The 15997-nt window shown below is 41.5% G+C and overlaps 1 protein-coding gene across 1 annotated transcript in view; it reads right to left on the bottom strand.

The window, feature by feature from the left end:
- DOCK11 (dedicator of cytokinesis 11) overlaps positions 1-15997 on the bottom strand; it is a 214143-nt gene that overhangs the window by 100427 nt on the left and 97719 nt on the right. The window contains 5 exon segments of the mRNA XM_070462215.1: positions 5859-5948; positions 8037-8123; positions 8728-8849; positions 13692-13815; positions 15800-15892. Coding sequence (XP_070318316.1) covers positions 5859-5948; positions 8037-8123; positions 8728-8849; positions 13692-13815; positions 15800-15892 — 516 coding nt within the window.

Here is a 15997-nt window from a genome sequence, read left to right as displayed (position 1 = left end):
AAGTAATGATAAATACATTCATTAGAATATAAACTCACTTTAAACACATGCTTCCAGGGATAGGGGACTTTGTCAGTTACTTTATACACATCTCTATTTTGGCACTCAGATTTTGTTAGTTCCTTTAATATTAAATACTCTATTGAAGATAACAAGTATAACTGGGATCAACAGGTTTTAGAATAAAATGACTCTTGATAAATCAACAACTGGGCTGGGGAGCAGGCATGTTTGGAGGTACTGGAGACTGGCCTACCAGGCCCCAGCATTCGTATCTTTTACAGGGGGAAGTGGGCCATCACTGTGCAGTGAGAACGGGACTCAATAAAGTGTATTTCTGCGTATGGTTGGCTTTCCACTGACTCCATCCACAAACTGAGGCAGTTCTGCATTCTAACATCCTCACAATACATTTCTTCAAAGTGCTAACTAACACTCTACCTCTACTGATTGGCACATTAACATCAGAAAGAAGAAATATATTCGTGTATACAGAGAAATGATACAAGCAGCAAAATATTGGATCGGCCAAAGAGCTCGTTCGGGTTTTTCTATACAGCTTATGGAGAAACCCGAACGATCTCTTGGCCAACCCAATAAGTAAAACGTCTTTCTTCTTCCTTCCCTCCTTCCTTCATTCACCCATTCATTCACTCACTCAGTCAACTGGCCAACCAAAAACCACCTCACTGAGCACCTTCTACACCATTTCAATATTTAGTGCCCTGGGAAAGACAGAGATGGTCAGACAAGTCTGTATCCTAAGGAACACGATATTCATCTTTCAGAGTGCCCCATGTTTCCATCCTTATGCTCACCCTCCCTTTTCAGGCCTCTCTCATCTCAACAGTGACCTCTTAGATTTCCAGGAAACTTCTCTTCAATCAGATGACTAATGCAAGGAACTGAGCTCAGGGAACCTCTAGTCTTTCCTTCAAGTTTTTCCGAATGTTTTGCCCTCTCTTCTACCCTTATAGCCCTTTTTTCAGGGCTATAACTTATAACCAAAAGAGTCCAGTAATTTTCCATTAATAGTAGGACCATGTACAGTTTCTCCTCAACCTCAGTATATTTAACTCTCATATCCAAAACTCAATCCTCCTCAAGTAGTGGTTACATCAGGCCACTTTCTGCCACCATCAAAAATTTTTTTGATGCCTCTCCATTAGCTAGGGCAGTGGTTCTCAACCAGAGACCCCTTCACCACCCCATCCCTCCAGGCCATCCAGCAATGTCCAGAGACATTTTCAGTTGTCACGACTGAGGAAGTGCTACCGACATCTAGTGGATAGGCCAGAAGTGCTTCTAAGCACCCTCCAATGCATAGGACAGTCCTTTACCACAAAGACCCATCTTGCCTCAAATGCCAATAGTGCCAAGTTGGAGAAAACCTGACCCAGGCTATTAAGTCTAAGTTACTTAAAACCCAACTTACATTTTTAGCCTTAACATTCACCATTCTTCATGAGGCCAGACTGGCGTCTTCACTGCTCTGCTCCTTGAAATTGTCAAATGCATGCCTACCTTTGTGCCTTTGTTCATATTTTTTAGCAAAGTCCTAGCCACCCTTCCCAGTCAAGTTCACCCCCCACTTTGGTGAAGTCATTCATGCACTCATTCAATAAAAGTATTACTGAATAAAGGTATACCAAATGGGCTTCCCTGGTGGCTCAGCAGGTAAAGAATCCACCTGCAATGCAGGAGACCTGGGTTGGAAAGATTCCCTGGAGAAGGGAACTGCTACCCACTCCAGTATTCTGGCCTGGAGAATTCCATGGACTATATAGTCCACGGGGTTGCAAAGAGTTGGACATGAATGAACTTCTGATTGCCACGCACATCAAATGGACGTGGTTCCTATCATCAAGCAGCTCACAGACGATGGAAGGAAAACACATGGAACTGAATCACTGACACAAACAGTAAACAGTACACAGTAAACGCACAGAAGAAGAAGCAACTGTGTCTGCAAGTGAGGAGGGAATGCCACACACTTCAGATGACAGAGGTTCTAAGGTTCAAGGTTAAGGAGGATCACATCAGGTAGAAAAAAGAGAGATGGGCCTTCCTTGCAGAAGTGGTCTCCCTGTACCAGTACTGTTTCTCTACACAGAATTTATTCTCTACCGAGCAGCCAGAGGGCTCTTTTCAAAAGACAAGTTCAACAATGCCATTTCCCTCTATTACAAACAAAACCAACTGCCATGAACAAAAAGCTATGAAGGGTTCCCCACCCTCCACTCATCTGGGGCCATCCCCTGCTCCTCGCTGCTCAGTGTGCTCCAGCTATGCTGTCTTTGCTTTTTTCCTATCTTTCACACATCTCATTGCAAGGTGTTTACACCTGCTGCAATAGTCTGTCATCCGTTTACACAGTTTTATCATCTATGGCTGTCTTCCCCTCATCAGTTCTTTTCAGCTTGAAATGTCATCAACTCCTCAGACAGGTCTTCCCTGACAACTCCATCTTGACTGCACTCCTGGTCACATTAGAGCCCATTCAGTTCAGTTCAGTCACTCAGTCACGTCCGACTCTTTGCGACCCCATGAACCGCAGCATGCCAGGCATCCCTGTCCATCACCAACTCCCGGAGTTTACCCAAACTCATGTCCATTGAGTTGGTGATGCCATCTAACCATCTCATCCTCTGTCATCCCCTTCTCCTCCTGCCTTCAATCTTTCCCAGCATCAGGGTCTTTTCAAATGAGTCAGCTCTTCGCATCAGGTGGCCAAACTATTGGAGTTTCAGCTTCAATGTCAGTCCTTCCAATGAACACTCAGGACTGATTTCCTTTAGGATGGACTGGTTGGATCTCCTTGCTGTCCAAGGGACTCTCAAGAGTCTTCTCCAACACCACAGTTCAAAAGCATCAATTCTTCGGCACTCAGCTTTCTTTATAGTCCAACTCTCACATCCATACATGACTACTGGAAAAACCATAGCCTTGACTAGATGGACCTTTGTTTGACAAAGTAATGTCTCTGCTTTTTAATATGCTGTCTAGGTTGGTCATAACTTTCCTTTCAAGGAGTAAGCGTCTTTTAATTTCATGGCTGCAATCACCATCTGCAGTGATTTTGGAGCCCCAAAAAATAAAGTCAGCCACTGTTTCCACTGTTTCCCCATCTATTTGCCATGAAGTGATGGGACTGGATGCCATGATCTTAGTTTTCTGAATGTTGAGCTTTAACCTGTTCTATTTTCTTCACAGTACTCATCCCTATCTAATGGGACTTCTTTATATATATAATCTCTCTACCCCAACTGGAGTAGGTATGTTGTCTGAATTATTCCAATTATATTCTCAGCATCCAGTATAACATCTGGTCCCATGGTAGGTACTCAATAATTATTTGGGGGATGACTGAATAAATGAATAAACAAAGGAATCAAAGGGATAAAGATGGGAACCCTCTAGTCTCAGTGGTTCCACAGTTTTGTGAACTCTGAGCATTTATATCCTGTATCATGCATTTGACATTTAATTACATATTGCTTTGGATGATCATTGGTACTACTGACTTATATTGTCATCTGACTTAAGTGGGCCCCTCTCGACTGGTCATAAGATCCCTATGGAAAATAGCCTAAGTCATTCTTCTTTGCAAGAAGCATCCACACAGCATCTAGGAAAATACTGAACACTTAATAAGCTCAGCATGTGGATGGTTAGATGAAGTGATTAAACAATGTCATTTACAAGGACAAGAGATTGCAAGGTTTGATTAAAAAGTACACCGGCTAGGAGTCAAAAGACCCATCAAAAGACATGCTCAGCTCTGATCTCCTACTAACCAGCTGAATAACCACTGGCAAATCCCTGTCCTCAGGCCTCAGTGTCCTCACCTGTAAAAAAAAAAATCCCTAAAGATCCCTTTTAGCACTAACATTCCATACAAGAGTTTGGCGCTTTCTATAATCACATGGCATTTCATTCATTGCCACTAGAGGGTGAGATAGGTCACAGAAATAACAGCAATTCTACACCCTTAAAAACACAAATATGAATACCTTTCTTCCCCCTCCATTCTAAGAATATCAATACAGGAAATTTAATTTTGTTAAAACTTTTACAAAGCTTCCCCAGTGGAAAAATAAAGCCACGGATCTGAGCAGACAAGGCATTCACATATAGAGCAGGATTCTAGACATTACCCAAGATAAGGACTTGAAATTAGATGACTTACTGTACTTCTTAATGCTAATTAAGAATAAAAGCCACCATTTATCGGCTACTTGCCTGATTCTACCCTTGCAACAATCTATTTTATGTATGATAAGCAGGATGATTCTTTAAAAACCAAAGCGACATTACATCACACTCCTTTGTTCACAGCTTCCCATCTCATCTCAGCTTATGAAGCCCTACCGGACCAGTAACCCAGCTATCTTTTCCAATGGGGCGGCCTATCCTTGCATGTGCCAGCCACACTGGAACTCCTCCTGTTTCTGCAACACACCAAGCAAGCTCCTCGGGGCCTCTGCACTTGCTGTTCCCAGCCCTTTCCCAGAATTCCACATGGCTGGCACCCTCCTTTCCTTTAGGTCTCTTTACTGGAGAGCTCCTCGTTGACAATCTAAAAAAGAGATCCTTATCACTTCTTATTCCCCTTCCCTATTATTTTGGTTTTCTTTATAGTACTTATTACCAACTGACATAAGAAGCACAGTTGACCCTCCATCTCCACATATTTCACATCTGCAGATATGGAGAGCTGACTGCAAGGGACTTGAGCATCTCTGGTATCTAGGGAGGGTCCTGGAACCATGACTGCAGATGTAAATATTTATTCATTTATTTGTTTAGTGTCCATCTGTCTCCACAATAAAGTAAGCTCCTTGAAAATAGGGATATTGTCTGTTTTCTTCACTTATCCTCCCCATGTTTAGAATGAAGCCTGGCCCACAGGAGGTACTCAAGAAAAAAGTATGGAATGAATACTACACAGCAGATGCCCTGTCTCACTGAGGCCTCACAATCACTGTACAAGTGGGTGTTACTGTTATCTTTATGAGACAGAAGAGGAAACAAAGGCTTGGAGAAGTTAAGTAACTTGGTCAAGGTCAATCACAGAACTAACAAGTGACAGAGCTGGGGTACAAGCTCAGTTTGTGATTCCAGAACCCATACACATGTTACCTCATTTACACTGCCTCTCTGAAAGAAATGAGCATTTTTGTTCATTTCATATCATTCTTTATTAACATATGTTGAAAGGGAAATCCTGTAGAGGACTTCATTTAAAATAAAAACTCCTCAGACTAGCCATGGCTGATCTACTGAAGGAGCAACCAAGAGAAAAGCTACTGTCAGCTGGGTCTTATGACATGTGCTTTGTCCTACCATGTTAGGGCATCAATGGAGTCTTGGATTCTCAATACTTTTGATAAAATATGGCGTTTCTTATGACTCCTATGCACCATGCAGCAACTAGGTTCTCTCTTATCAGCTGACCCTTTGATACTCTTTCACCTACGGACCCAGGAACCATTTCACGTATTATTCCAAGTAAAAGTGATTCCTTTTTCTCCACAGCATTCTCTACCTGCTGTCAGCAAGATGAGGAGAGACCTGGAAAAATCAACCTATGGACCCGAAACAAACATTTTCATGAGATTTTTTTTTTTTTAATTATGCTGTTGAATTCTGGCTAAAACATTTTCTTCCTAATGCCGCGCTTCTGTTGTGTGCTTCTAAACAGCCACTTGATGGAAAAGGACAGTAGAATGTGCTCTCTTGAGGATTTGCAGCCAAAAGTATTTTCAAGAATTCATTTTTGGCCCCCCCACATCAAAAATATGGCAACCAAAAGACAAGAAAAACAACCCTTTCACAGAAAGCTGCTGTTCATTTACCTTTAAATATTTAATGAGCTCCCCGGGAACTTCTTTCGAGCCTGACTGAATCAGCTGGCAATGCTGGAAGAATTTGTGCACATGCAGATCCTGAAAACCAGATGGACACAGCCATATGAAATTTGATTCATTACCCACAAAACACAGGCTCTCCACCTCTACCACCCATCCTCCCACCCGGAATCTTGCAAGCCTGTTTCCCTGGGTCTTCTAATGACCCGACTCAGCATCTACAGCTACCAACACACGTGTTCCTCCTTGAGTCCCAGAGGCCTCTCAACCCACACAAAAACAGCAAATCAGGCCCATTCAGCATGCATCTCAGTGCACCGGGTAGGCCACCATTTATGCCCAACTAGTCCAACATTTGTTTCCTTTTCTCAGTAGTGTCATCTCTGAAGTTGGGTCGCTTCTATATTTTAATGGAACAAGCAGGAAGAGAGGTCTGAACTGACAGGTGAAGAAAAGGGAGTCACCTGACCCTGTGGTGGCCAGCGTCCAATATCCTATGTGAAATCTACAGACACTGAATCTGTGGATAGCACAGACTGTCTCAGGAACCAGAATCAAGAAATTCTGGATGAATTGAGAAAGAAGAATTGACACATATACACAATCATGTGTAAAATAGCTAGCTAGTGGGAAGCTACCGTAATAGCACAGGGAGCTCAGCTCTGTGTTCTGTGATGACCTAGAGGGGTGAGATGGGGTGGGGGTGGGGGGGCGCAGAGGGAGGTCCAAGAGGGAGGGGATATGTGTATACATATAGCTGATTCAGGCTTCCCAAGTGGCGCCACTGCTAAAGAATCCACCTACAATGCAGGAGATGTGAGAGACTTGGGTTCAATCCCTGGGTTGGGAAGATCCCCTGGAGGAGGGGATGGTAACCCACTCCAGTATTCTTGCCTGGAGAATCCCATGGACAGAGGAGCCTGGTGGGCTACAGCCCATAGAGTTGCAAAGAGTCGGACACAACTAAAGCAACTGAGAATGCATGCATAGCTGATTCATGTTGTGGTACAGCAGAAACTATCACAACAATGTAAAGAAATTATCCTCCAATTTTAACAAAAGGCATTAAAAAGAAAAAAATGGAAGTCATATTTTGACCTGCTTCCTCTAATTATTATTTGTGGGACCTTGGGTAAATCTTTTAACCTGACTGAGCCCCTGTTTCTTTTCCTATAAAAGGATGGAATGTCCAAGGAAACCTGAGAGGGCTGCACCAAGGAGCGTGGACTTCACCTTCTCCATCCATGATTTTTCAAACGGTGCTTGAGGTGTCTCACAGATACTTGATTCTAATTTCAAGGATGCTGAGTCTAAGAGCAAACTGTAGTAGCTAACCCTGATCCACTGACTGCCAACTTCTGTGTTCAGCTCCAGTCTAACCAAAAGAAAAACATCAGACTAATTCCAACAGAGGGGCATCCGCAAAGTACCAGTAGACTTGAAAACTGACAAGGTCACCCAAAACAACGAAACACTCGGAACTTGTCACAGCCAAGAGCCTAAGGGAATGTGACAACTAAAAGTAACATGCCATCCCGGATAAAATCCTGAAACTGAAAAGGGGTACTAATAGGTAAAAACTAAGAAAATCTGAATAAAGGCCAGACTTCAGCTAATGATTATGCCTCAATACTGCTTCTAGAGTTGTAACAAGGGTGTCACACTCATGCTAAATGTTAACACTAGAGGAAACTTGGTATACGGCATATGGGAGGTGGCTGCACTATCCTCATAATTTTTCTGTAAATTTAAAACAGCTCAAAAATATATATATATATGGTTTAAAAATGGTGATAATAGCCTCCATATTTTTTTCAGAGTTTTGGAAGACTCGAATCAGTCAATGGGAATAAAGAGATTTGGTCATTTGAGAAGAATTTAAAAATTTGAGCTATTATTAAAAATGATGTTATTACTAATGAGAAAGTGTTTCAGGCCACAACTTCTCTAAGGCTGTAGAAATGAATATAATCTATTTTAATCAAGAAAAAACTCAAGTATTAAAATTGACAAAATTCGGGGACTTCCCTCATGGTCCAGTGGTTAAGACTCCTCACTTCCAAAGTAGGAGGCATGGGTTTGATCCCTGGCTGGGGAACTAAGGTCCCACATGCCACATGGCATGGCAAAAAAATTTGTTTGACAAATTCATGGGATGCAACTTACTTGAGTGTAAATGGTAGACTCTAAGTGGCTTTTGATCTTCAACAAAGGCTTTGCACCATCTACCCACTTAATATCCACATTCGATTGCTGGGAACAGAAAACATACATGTGAGTTTTTGTACCATAGCAAGGGACAGATGAGCAATATATGCATTTCAACATTCTTCTCAGAAACAAATGTGCTAGCTTCAGACATAGGGAATTATTGGAGAAAATAACCTGCCTTTAGAATAAATGTATCCTAAATCATTTTGAAGTTCCCATCCTTTGCAAGCAGATACTGTTCCTAATGACAATAAAAATGACTGTATAAAGGAATTTTTTTTATCATGCATAAAATCATTTTGTGCCCAAGAGTCCCATTTTAAGTTACTGGAATCAACTGACATGAGGTTACTTTGTCAAACTATGATAGAAACTTCCCAACACTCATGTTCCATACTTATCTTTGTTGTGGACCAGTATCAGCCCTCAAACCACACTCTGAGTAGCTACCAGCCACACCAAATCATCCAATATGCCAACAGTATTCTATTGTTTAAACATTTCATCATATACCTAAAACTGAATCACTTTGCTGTACAGCAGAAATTAACATGACAAAATCAACTATACTTCAATAACATTTTTTAAAAGAAGGGAAAATAACATTTCATCATGATTTCTTCAACAAATACAGATATTTTCCTACCCTTCTGGATTCTGCATCATTCAGATTCAAGTAGCCTGGGGGAAGATTGGCAGAAACTGGCAGCTGCTGCTCCAAAGTGATGATTCTACCATCCTTCAGTAAAGGTACCCAGGCAAAGCCAACTGCCAAGACAATAATCAACCATGAGAAATGAAATCGCAGATGCAATTAGCTACACAAATGTCTGGTCACTGGGGAGCAGGGTAGGGCTGGTGATGCTGCCAGAGGTTTGTATGTGAGAGTCCAGGTGTTGGGCATCCAAGTACTGGGGAAAACAATGAGTTTGGATGGCTTTCTAATCCTAGTCTGGCCACTAACAGGTTATTCACGCTACCTCCTTGACCATAACAATGGGAACAATAACACCCAGCTCTTCTATAGAACAGAGTGATTTAAAGACCAAAGTGAGCTGATATACCAAAACACTTGAAAGCTTTTAAAGTGCATCCATTTCATTATCTTGACATACTAGGGGAGCATTTTGGTAGACTTATTTTTTAAAAGATTCAGATGTCTCTTGTCCACCCTTACAGTCTCATATCTGAGACTATAATCAGATAGCAATCACCATGCTGCAAAATTTCTTCCAGCGACCCTAGAGTAAGTAAAGGACTATGGAAAATGAAGGTCACAAGTCAAGGTTATGTTCTATATTTATACACAGCAGTATTTGGTTGGGCAGTTTTCCTGATTACAGAAGAGAGGTAGCAAGAGAATACAGCCACAGCACAGTACTTACAACTGGAATCACTGAGAGATTTTCCTCTCCAGTCTCTACATTTCTTAACAGTTCTACCCCAAAGAGCCTCTTGGCTTCTTATTAGAAAACTCATCATGTTCTAAGCTAAAAAAGCCAGAGCCATCTGTGTTGCTCAAGTCAAGCGGTGTCAGTATTTCCATTATAGAGATTACTCTGGACTTCAAGTGTTTATAACTTAGCTGTAAAAAGGCTTGCTCTGAACTGAGTTCTGGCATATGAGGGAGGGTGTTGGCTCGAGAGTACTTTTGAAAGCCACTGCTTTCTGATACTTTAAAATTCTTTGTGTGAGTGTGTGGGTGTGTGTGTGTGCAAGCGCACGTGTGCGTGTGTTTACAGTGTGAACACAGAAGTCAACACAAATCTGGTTAGAATGTTTTCATTCACGTGTTTAATTTGGCAAAGCTTTAATTCTTAAAGAGACTGATACATTGCATTCTCCAAGTAGACTGAATGGCTTTCTCAGACGCCAAAACACGCCTGCAGGGCATCTTCACTAGTACAGCATCAGAAATGCTTTACACAGGGCTTTTCTTTTAGAAAAAGCAGAGGAAAGTAACATGAGCAGAAGAACCATTCAAAAGGACTCTGTCAAAGTAGTTAAACTGAAAATTAGACAAATGACAAAAGGTTTCCAGTCCAGAAATCAGGAAAAGGGAAAGATATTTCTTGTTTTTCAGCAATATTTTTTCCTTACATAAAGTTTTATTGACATATAAATCAGATGCCTTACAATTAATCTATTTAAAGTACACAACTCAATGGTTCTTAGTATATTCACAAAGCTCTATTATCTATTGTCACTACCTAATTCCAGAACTTTTTCATCACCCCCAAACGGAACTCCATACCCCTCAGAAGTCACGTTCTATTTCCCCTTCTTCAAGTCCCGGACAGCCACTGATCTACTTTCTGTCTCTATGGAATTGCTTGGGCAACATTTTTGCACTGCAAATCAATCAGAGCATGGCCAAGTGTGTCTCTCAGTCAAAACTTATCTAGAATGCTTGGAAGCTATATAAGGTACAATGTCAAGCACACACCATCTGCCTCAAAGGTGTGAAGCCACTTAAAGGATGGACAGTTAGAAGTGATGAGTGCTGTGGAGGAGTCTGGGATTAACAGATATACACTACTCTATATAAAATAGATTTTAAAAACTAGCACCTGCTGTATACAGCACAGGGAACTATGTCCCATACCCTGTAATAACCTATAATGGAAAAGAATCTGAAAAAGAACGGATATGTGTGTATATATACATATGTATGTATAACTGAGTCACTTTGCTGTACACCTGAAACATTATAAATCAGTAATACTTCAAAAATAACTTCAATATATATATTTTAAAAACTGATGAGTAGCAAGAGAATAATCACCTCATGCTCTACTGAGCATCTTGCCCACTTCTGTCTAGGATCTGGATAAGGCAACTGTTGTTTGTTTCCTCAGGAGGTACACTGTCATAGGTTCTCATTATTCTGCTAGATTTCTGCTCAATCTGCAAGGTCACTACCCTAAATGAGCTGCAATTTCTATGGGGATCTAGAACATGACCACACTATCCACAAAGGGACTCTCCTAATATTCAGTACTGCTGCCTGCTGGGCATCACTCAGATGTGTCACTAACACTGCAAACTCAACATCAGTCAAAACCCACAATCCCTAGGCACAACTCTGCTACTCCATAATACCTTCTTTCCAGCTTTGAAACTTCAGTGCTAACTTTGAATCGTCTCTCTAGAGGCCATTCACTTGCCAGGCCCAGTATATTACTCTGCAATTGTCTTTTCCTCCACCCTCACCGCCTGCCCCCCACCCACCTGCCATTACAGCCCCACTGTGGTCCCCTTCCTCTCCTGAACTCCTGAAATAGCCCCCTAACTGGTGTTTCTTCCTTCCTTCCTTCTTCCTGCTCCACCTCACCTCACATTGCTGCCTGATTGGATTTCCTGCAAAACAGCTCCTACTGGTGTTTATAACCCTCCAGTATTTCCTATTGGTAACAGAACAAAATCAAACCCACAACCTGGTATTCAGGGCCTTCCACCATCTGAATCTTCCTTTTCAATCTGGCTTCCTATGCTTCCCTCCCCAGTTCCCTGTGCTCCAGTGCTATGGAACTATTTGGGGTTCCCTGTCCAGACCCCACAATACTCTGCCTCTGTACCAGCTATTCCTTCATCCTGGAATCCTCTCCCTTCCTGTCATGACTGCATTATCAAACTCTAGCCCACCCTTCAAGGCCTCACCCAAATACCATCTCCTCCTGGAAGCCTTCCCTGACTCCCCAGCCACTTGTCCTTCCACCAGTTGAACTGAACAATTTTATGCGATGTCAGAGAATAACTCACTCTCCTCTGAGATCACATAGCACCATTTTATTGGTAACTACTACTTTCTATCTTGTGTTATAAATGTCTACATAGATCTTGTTTCCCCCACTGGACCATGTGCTCACTGAAGATGACATCTATGTTCGATGCTCCACTGTCTTCTCCATATTACCTACTACAGTATCTAGTATATAATAGATATGCAGACATATTTGCCGAGTGAATGAACAAATTTAAGATGGGTCCAGGCTAATGACTCAGAAGCAGCCTGAATGCCCATCAACAGAGGAATGGATAAAGAAGATGTAGCACATATATACAATGGAATATTACTCAGCCATCAAAAGGAATGAAGTTGATGCCATTTGCAGAGACATGGATGGACCTAGAGGCTGTCATACAGAGTGAAGTAAGTCAAAAAGAGAAAAACAAATATCATATATTAATGCATACATGTGGAATCTAGAAAAATGGTATAGATGAACTATTTGCAAAGCAGAAATAGAGACACAGATGTAGAGAACAAACATATGGACACCAAGGGTGGGAGGGGGTGGTGGGATGAATTGGAAGATTGGGATTGACATATATATACTACCTTATATAAAATGGATTAACTAATGAAAATAGACTATATAGCACAGGGAATCTCTACTCAATGCTCTGTGGTGACAAAGAGGGGATATATGTATACATATAGCTGATTCACTTTGCTGTACAATAGAAACTAACAACATTGTAAAGCAACTAAACTCCAATAAAAATGTTTTAAAAAGAAAGAAAGAAGGAAAGAAAAAGATTGGCACAGGCTAACTTGGATTTGAATCCCAAAGCATGCTGACACTGACATAGTGGATGTGGCATGGGCCATGTCCATAGGACCTGTGATATTCTCCCAAGGATGCTTCCCATTGGTCTATCTAAAGCCGTGAGGAATGAGACCACAACTGGGGCTTCACTATCAATGCTTATTCAAGTTTGTTAAATCTATCCTCTTCTCACTAGAATTCCAATCTCCCATGGGTTCAAAAATGCCCATGGCTCTGGGCTCACTTCCCTCTTCTCAATGAGTAGAACTGGAAGATTCTGCTTGCTGAGCCATTCCACACAAAAGAAATAACAAAAATATAGCATCACAACATGGGTTTCTCTCTGAGAAGAGCAATATTACTTTATGTTGCCTACAGTAATCTATGCACACTGGAAAGCATTTGGACATGACGTTGAGTAGAAATGATGATAAAATGAACATGCAATTCATATTTGAGCAAGGAAATTTTAACTCAGAAATGCACTTTTTGGTAAGGGGAAGTGGTCTGTAGCTCGATGAAAGAGGTTATATACTAAGACAACTCCATTTCAAATAGCTCTAGAGACAGAGATTTAAAGAATTCATGGGGTGGGGAATACATGTAAATCCATGGCTGATTCATGTCAATGTATGGCAAAAACCACTACAATACTGTAAAGTAATTAGCCTCCAACTAATAAAAATAAATGAAAAAAAAAGACTGCATGGATATATGTATACCTATAGCTGACTTACATTGTTGTACAGCAGAAATTGACACAACATTGTAAAGCAATTATACTCTAAAATTTTTTTAATTTTAAAAGATACACACTTATAGATAGATTAGACAGACATAGATATAAATATAGATAGATACGTAGATAGATATAAAGGATTATAAACAAGGACTTCTGGACAGCACAGGCAATTCTACTCAACACTCTGTCTTAAGTCATATGGGAAAAAAATCCAAAAAAGGATAGATGCATATACATGTACAAGTGAATCAAGTTGCTGTACACCTCAAACACAACATTGTAAATCAACTATTCTCCAATAAAGAACACACGTACCTGGAGTTTCAACTGTGTCCTGCTTTTTGGTTGTTCCCTTTGTGTTTATTTCACAACTTACGTGATAAAAAGTGAAAAGTAAATGATGTTTTTGATGCAGGTGAATGGGAAGCTCAATTTTTATCTGAAATGAAAGCAAAATTATACAGAGCATTTTGTTTTCATCGTCAAGTGGGACTGTCAGACCTTTAGCTCTGTTTCATCATACTTTTCCAATGACATAATTTTCTAAATCACAGGTCAAGGGGTCAAATAATAGATATCATTTAAATATATTCCAAATGCCTTTCTGGTCAATTTCAGTTTGACAATAATATTCTCTAGGGTTGTGAGGGCTGATTTATTACTCTTCCTGGAGAGTCCAGTGGATTCTCCTGGATTCAACTTTGCAGCAGGATTTTCTGAAACACTGGATCAAAACCACATCCTTAAAGCCCAGAGATACTATGTAACTCAATCTGAGTCAGTGAATCCAATCCATCTACAATGTGCACTGAATTTGAAAACCTGCCTTTTTTTTTCCAAAATCATTGCCCTCCTCTGCGTGAAAAAAAAAAAAATTTAAGCCTTTACAAATAAATGAGCAAAAAGTCACTGAGATATTATGGAATCCACAAATTACAGTTGTATAAATTTCTTTAGAGGAAAAACATAGTTTTACTCTTGAATAAATAAAAAGCATCATCATGACATGAATTTCATGCAAAAAGTTAATACTTTAAAACAAGCACCTCAAGTAATTTGCCAATCAGAACCCAAGAGAATGTTTGTAATGTCTCCTGGGAAGGATGTGGGAGACAGATCACAGATTTAATTGATTTAACACACATGCGTGGACCTGCCCAGGAACCCATGCACACACACACGCTCACACTCACTTTCCTGGTTAATACATAAAGAATGTTTGAAAAGTCCATTTCTGGCTTCCTAACATGGATTACTTACTACATGAACAAGCTTTCTCTAGTGACTGGCACTGGTTATAGACAGGAATATATTAAACAGCTTGGTGATGGGACATCTGGCCTAATTATCATTCACACAAGACATCGCTTTGGTGTGATAACTAATTTCTGTTGTAGGTATATTTCACCACAGAATATGCCTATTCACAGCATCCAGACCATCTGTGTATCTAATGCTCTGCTGCACATAAATATGGACACACTCCCTCCCTGGGTGGCAAAAACACATTCCCTGCAAAGGTTGGGGTACTGGACTAAGCAGGAATGAGCGAGTCCCAGGCTGGGGTTTCAGGCCTCCATACTACAGCAGCTGGGCCTGGGGAACCGGGGACAGCAGGGTGGGGGGATGGTTTCTGACCAAGCCAGGGATGGACACGTGGAGCCTGAGAAGCAGAAACAGCAGAGCTCCTGGCCTGGGATGCACACCCAGGTTCCATGGAGACACACGGCTATCAAAGGCAGCCTGCAGATTTGGATAAGCTGGCTATGCACAGGTTTTGACAGAGACACTCAGAGAGACACTGGGAAGGACACAGACATGCAGAGACAGAGAACTGGGAAGAAAGAGAGCCAGGGACAGAATCAGGCAACCTGACTGAGGACAGGCGCTCAGAGGCCGGGGAAGATGGCCTCTGTCTACACTGCACTGAGGCATTCGGTATAGCCGATGGGATTCTGGGGGCCCAGCCACACCGCTGTGTCTCTCAGAGCATTTCACTTACAGACAGGCTGCACCCTCCCATGCAGAACCACAGGAGGTAAGAGCTAGGAAGGCCTTCAGAAAACCCCTTCCAAATGTCTTATTTTAAACTCTGGAAATTGGAGACTCAGGGAGGGGAAGTGACTTGCTCAAGGTCACAGAGCCAGCTGATGTCCAAGTGTGGGCTAGAAGTCCCGTTCTAGTCTGGTGTCTGTTTCCTTTGTTATCTCACATCAGAGCCCCTTCCATTCGTGGGCCCGGCCTCCACTGTCACCAAAGGGCACCAGGCAGGCAGTGGCCCTTCTTTCTGATGTGACATTTTCTATTTTCATGGGACTAACCATTCAGGGATTGAAGGTGCAGCTGCAAGACTGGAAATAATTCAAACAGAAAAGAAACAACCACCGCAGCGTTTTCTCAATGAGAAAAATAATGTATTTTACCTCATCATAGAACTCTGGATTTTGGTTGTGATGCGAGACAACAGCATAAGCGTTTGTGGTAAAGACAGACCCTGCAGGTTTTCCATAGATACACTGCAAAAGAAGGAAACAGAGTCACCACTCTCCATGCCGCTCTTTAAACAGGATGCTAGGGAACCACACAGTTACAGGCATCTGTGAGCACAGGGTCATGGCCAA

This window comes from Odocoileus virginianus, unplaced genomic scaffold (genome assembly GCF_023699985.2).
Source record: "Odocoileus virginianus isolate 20LAN1187 ecotype Illinois unplaced genomic scaffold, Ovbor_1.2 Unplaced_Scaffold_1, whole genome shotgun sequence".
Classification (NCBI taxonomy): Eukaryota; Metazoa; Chordata; class Mammalia; order Artiodactyla; family Cervidae; genus Odocoileus; species Odocoileus virginianus.
This window is presented reverse-complemented; position numbering and strand designations above follow the sequence as displayed.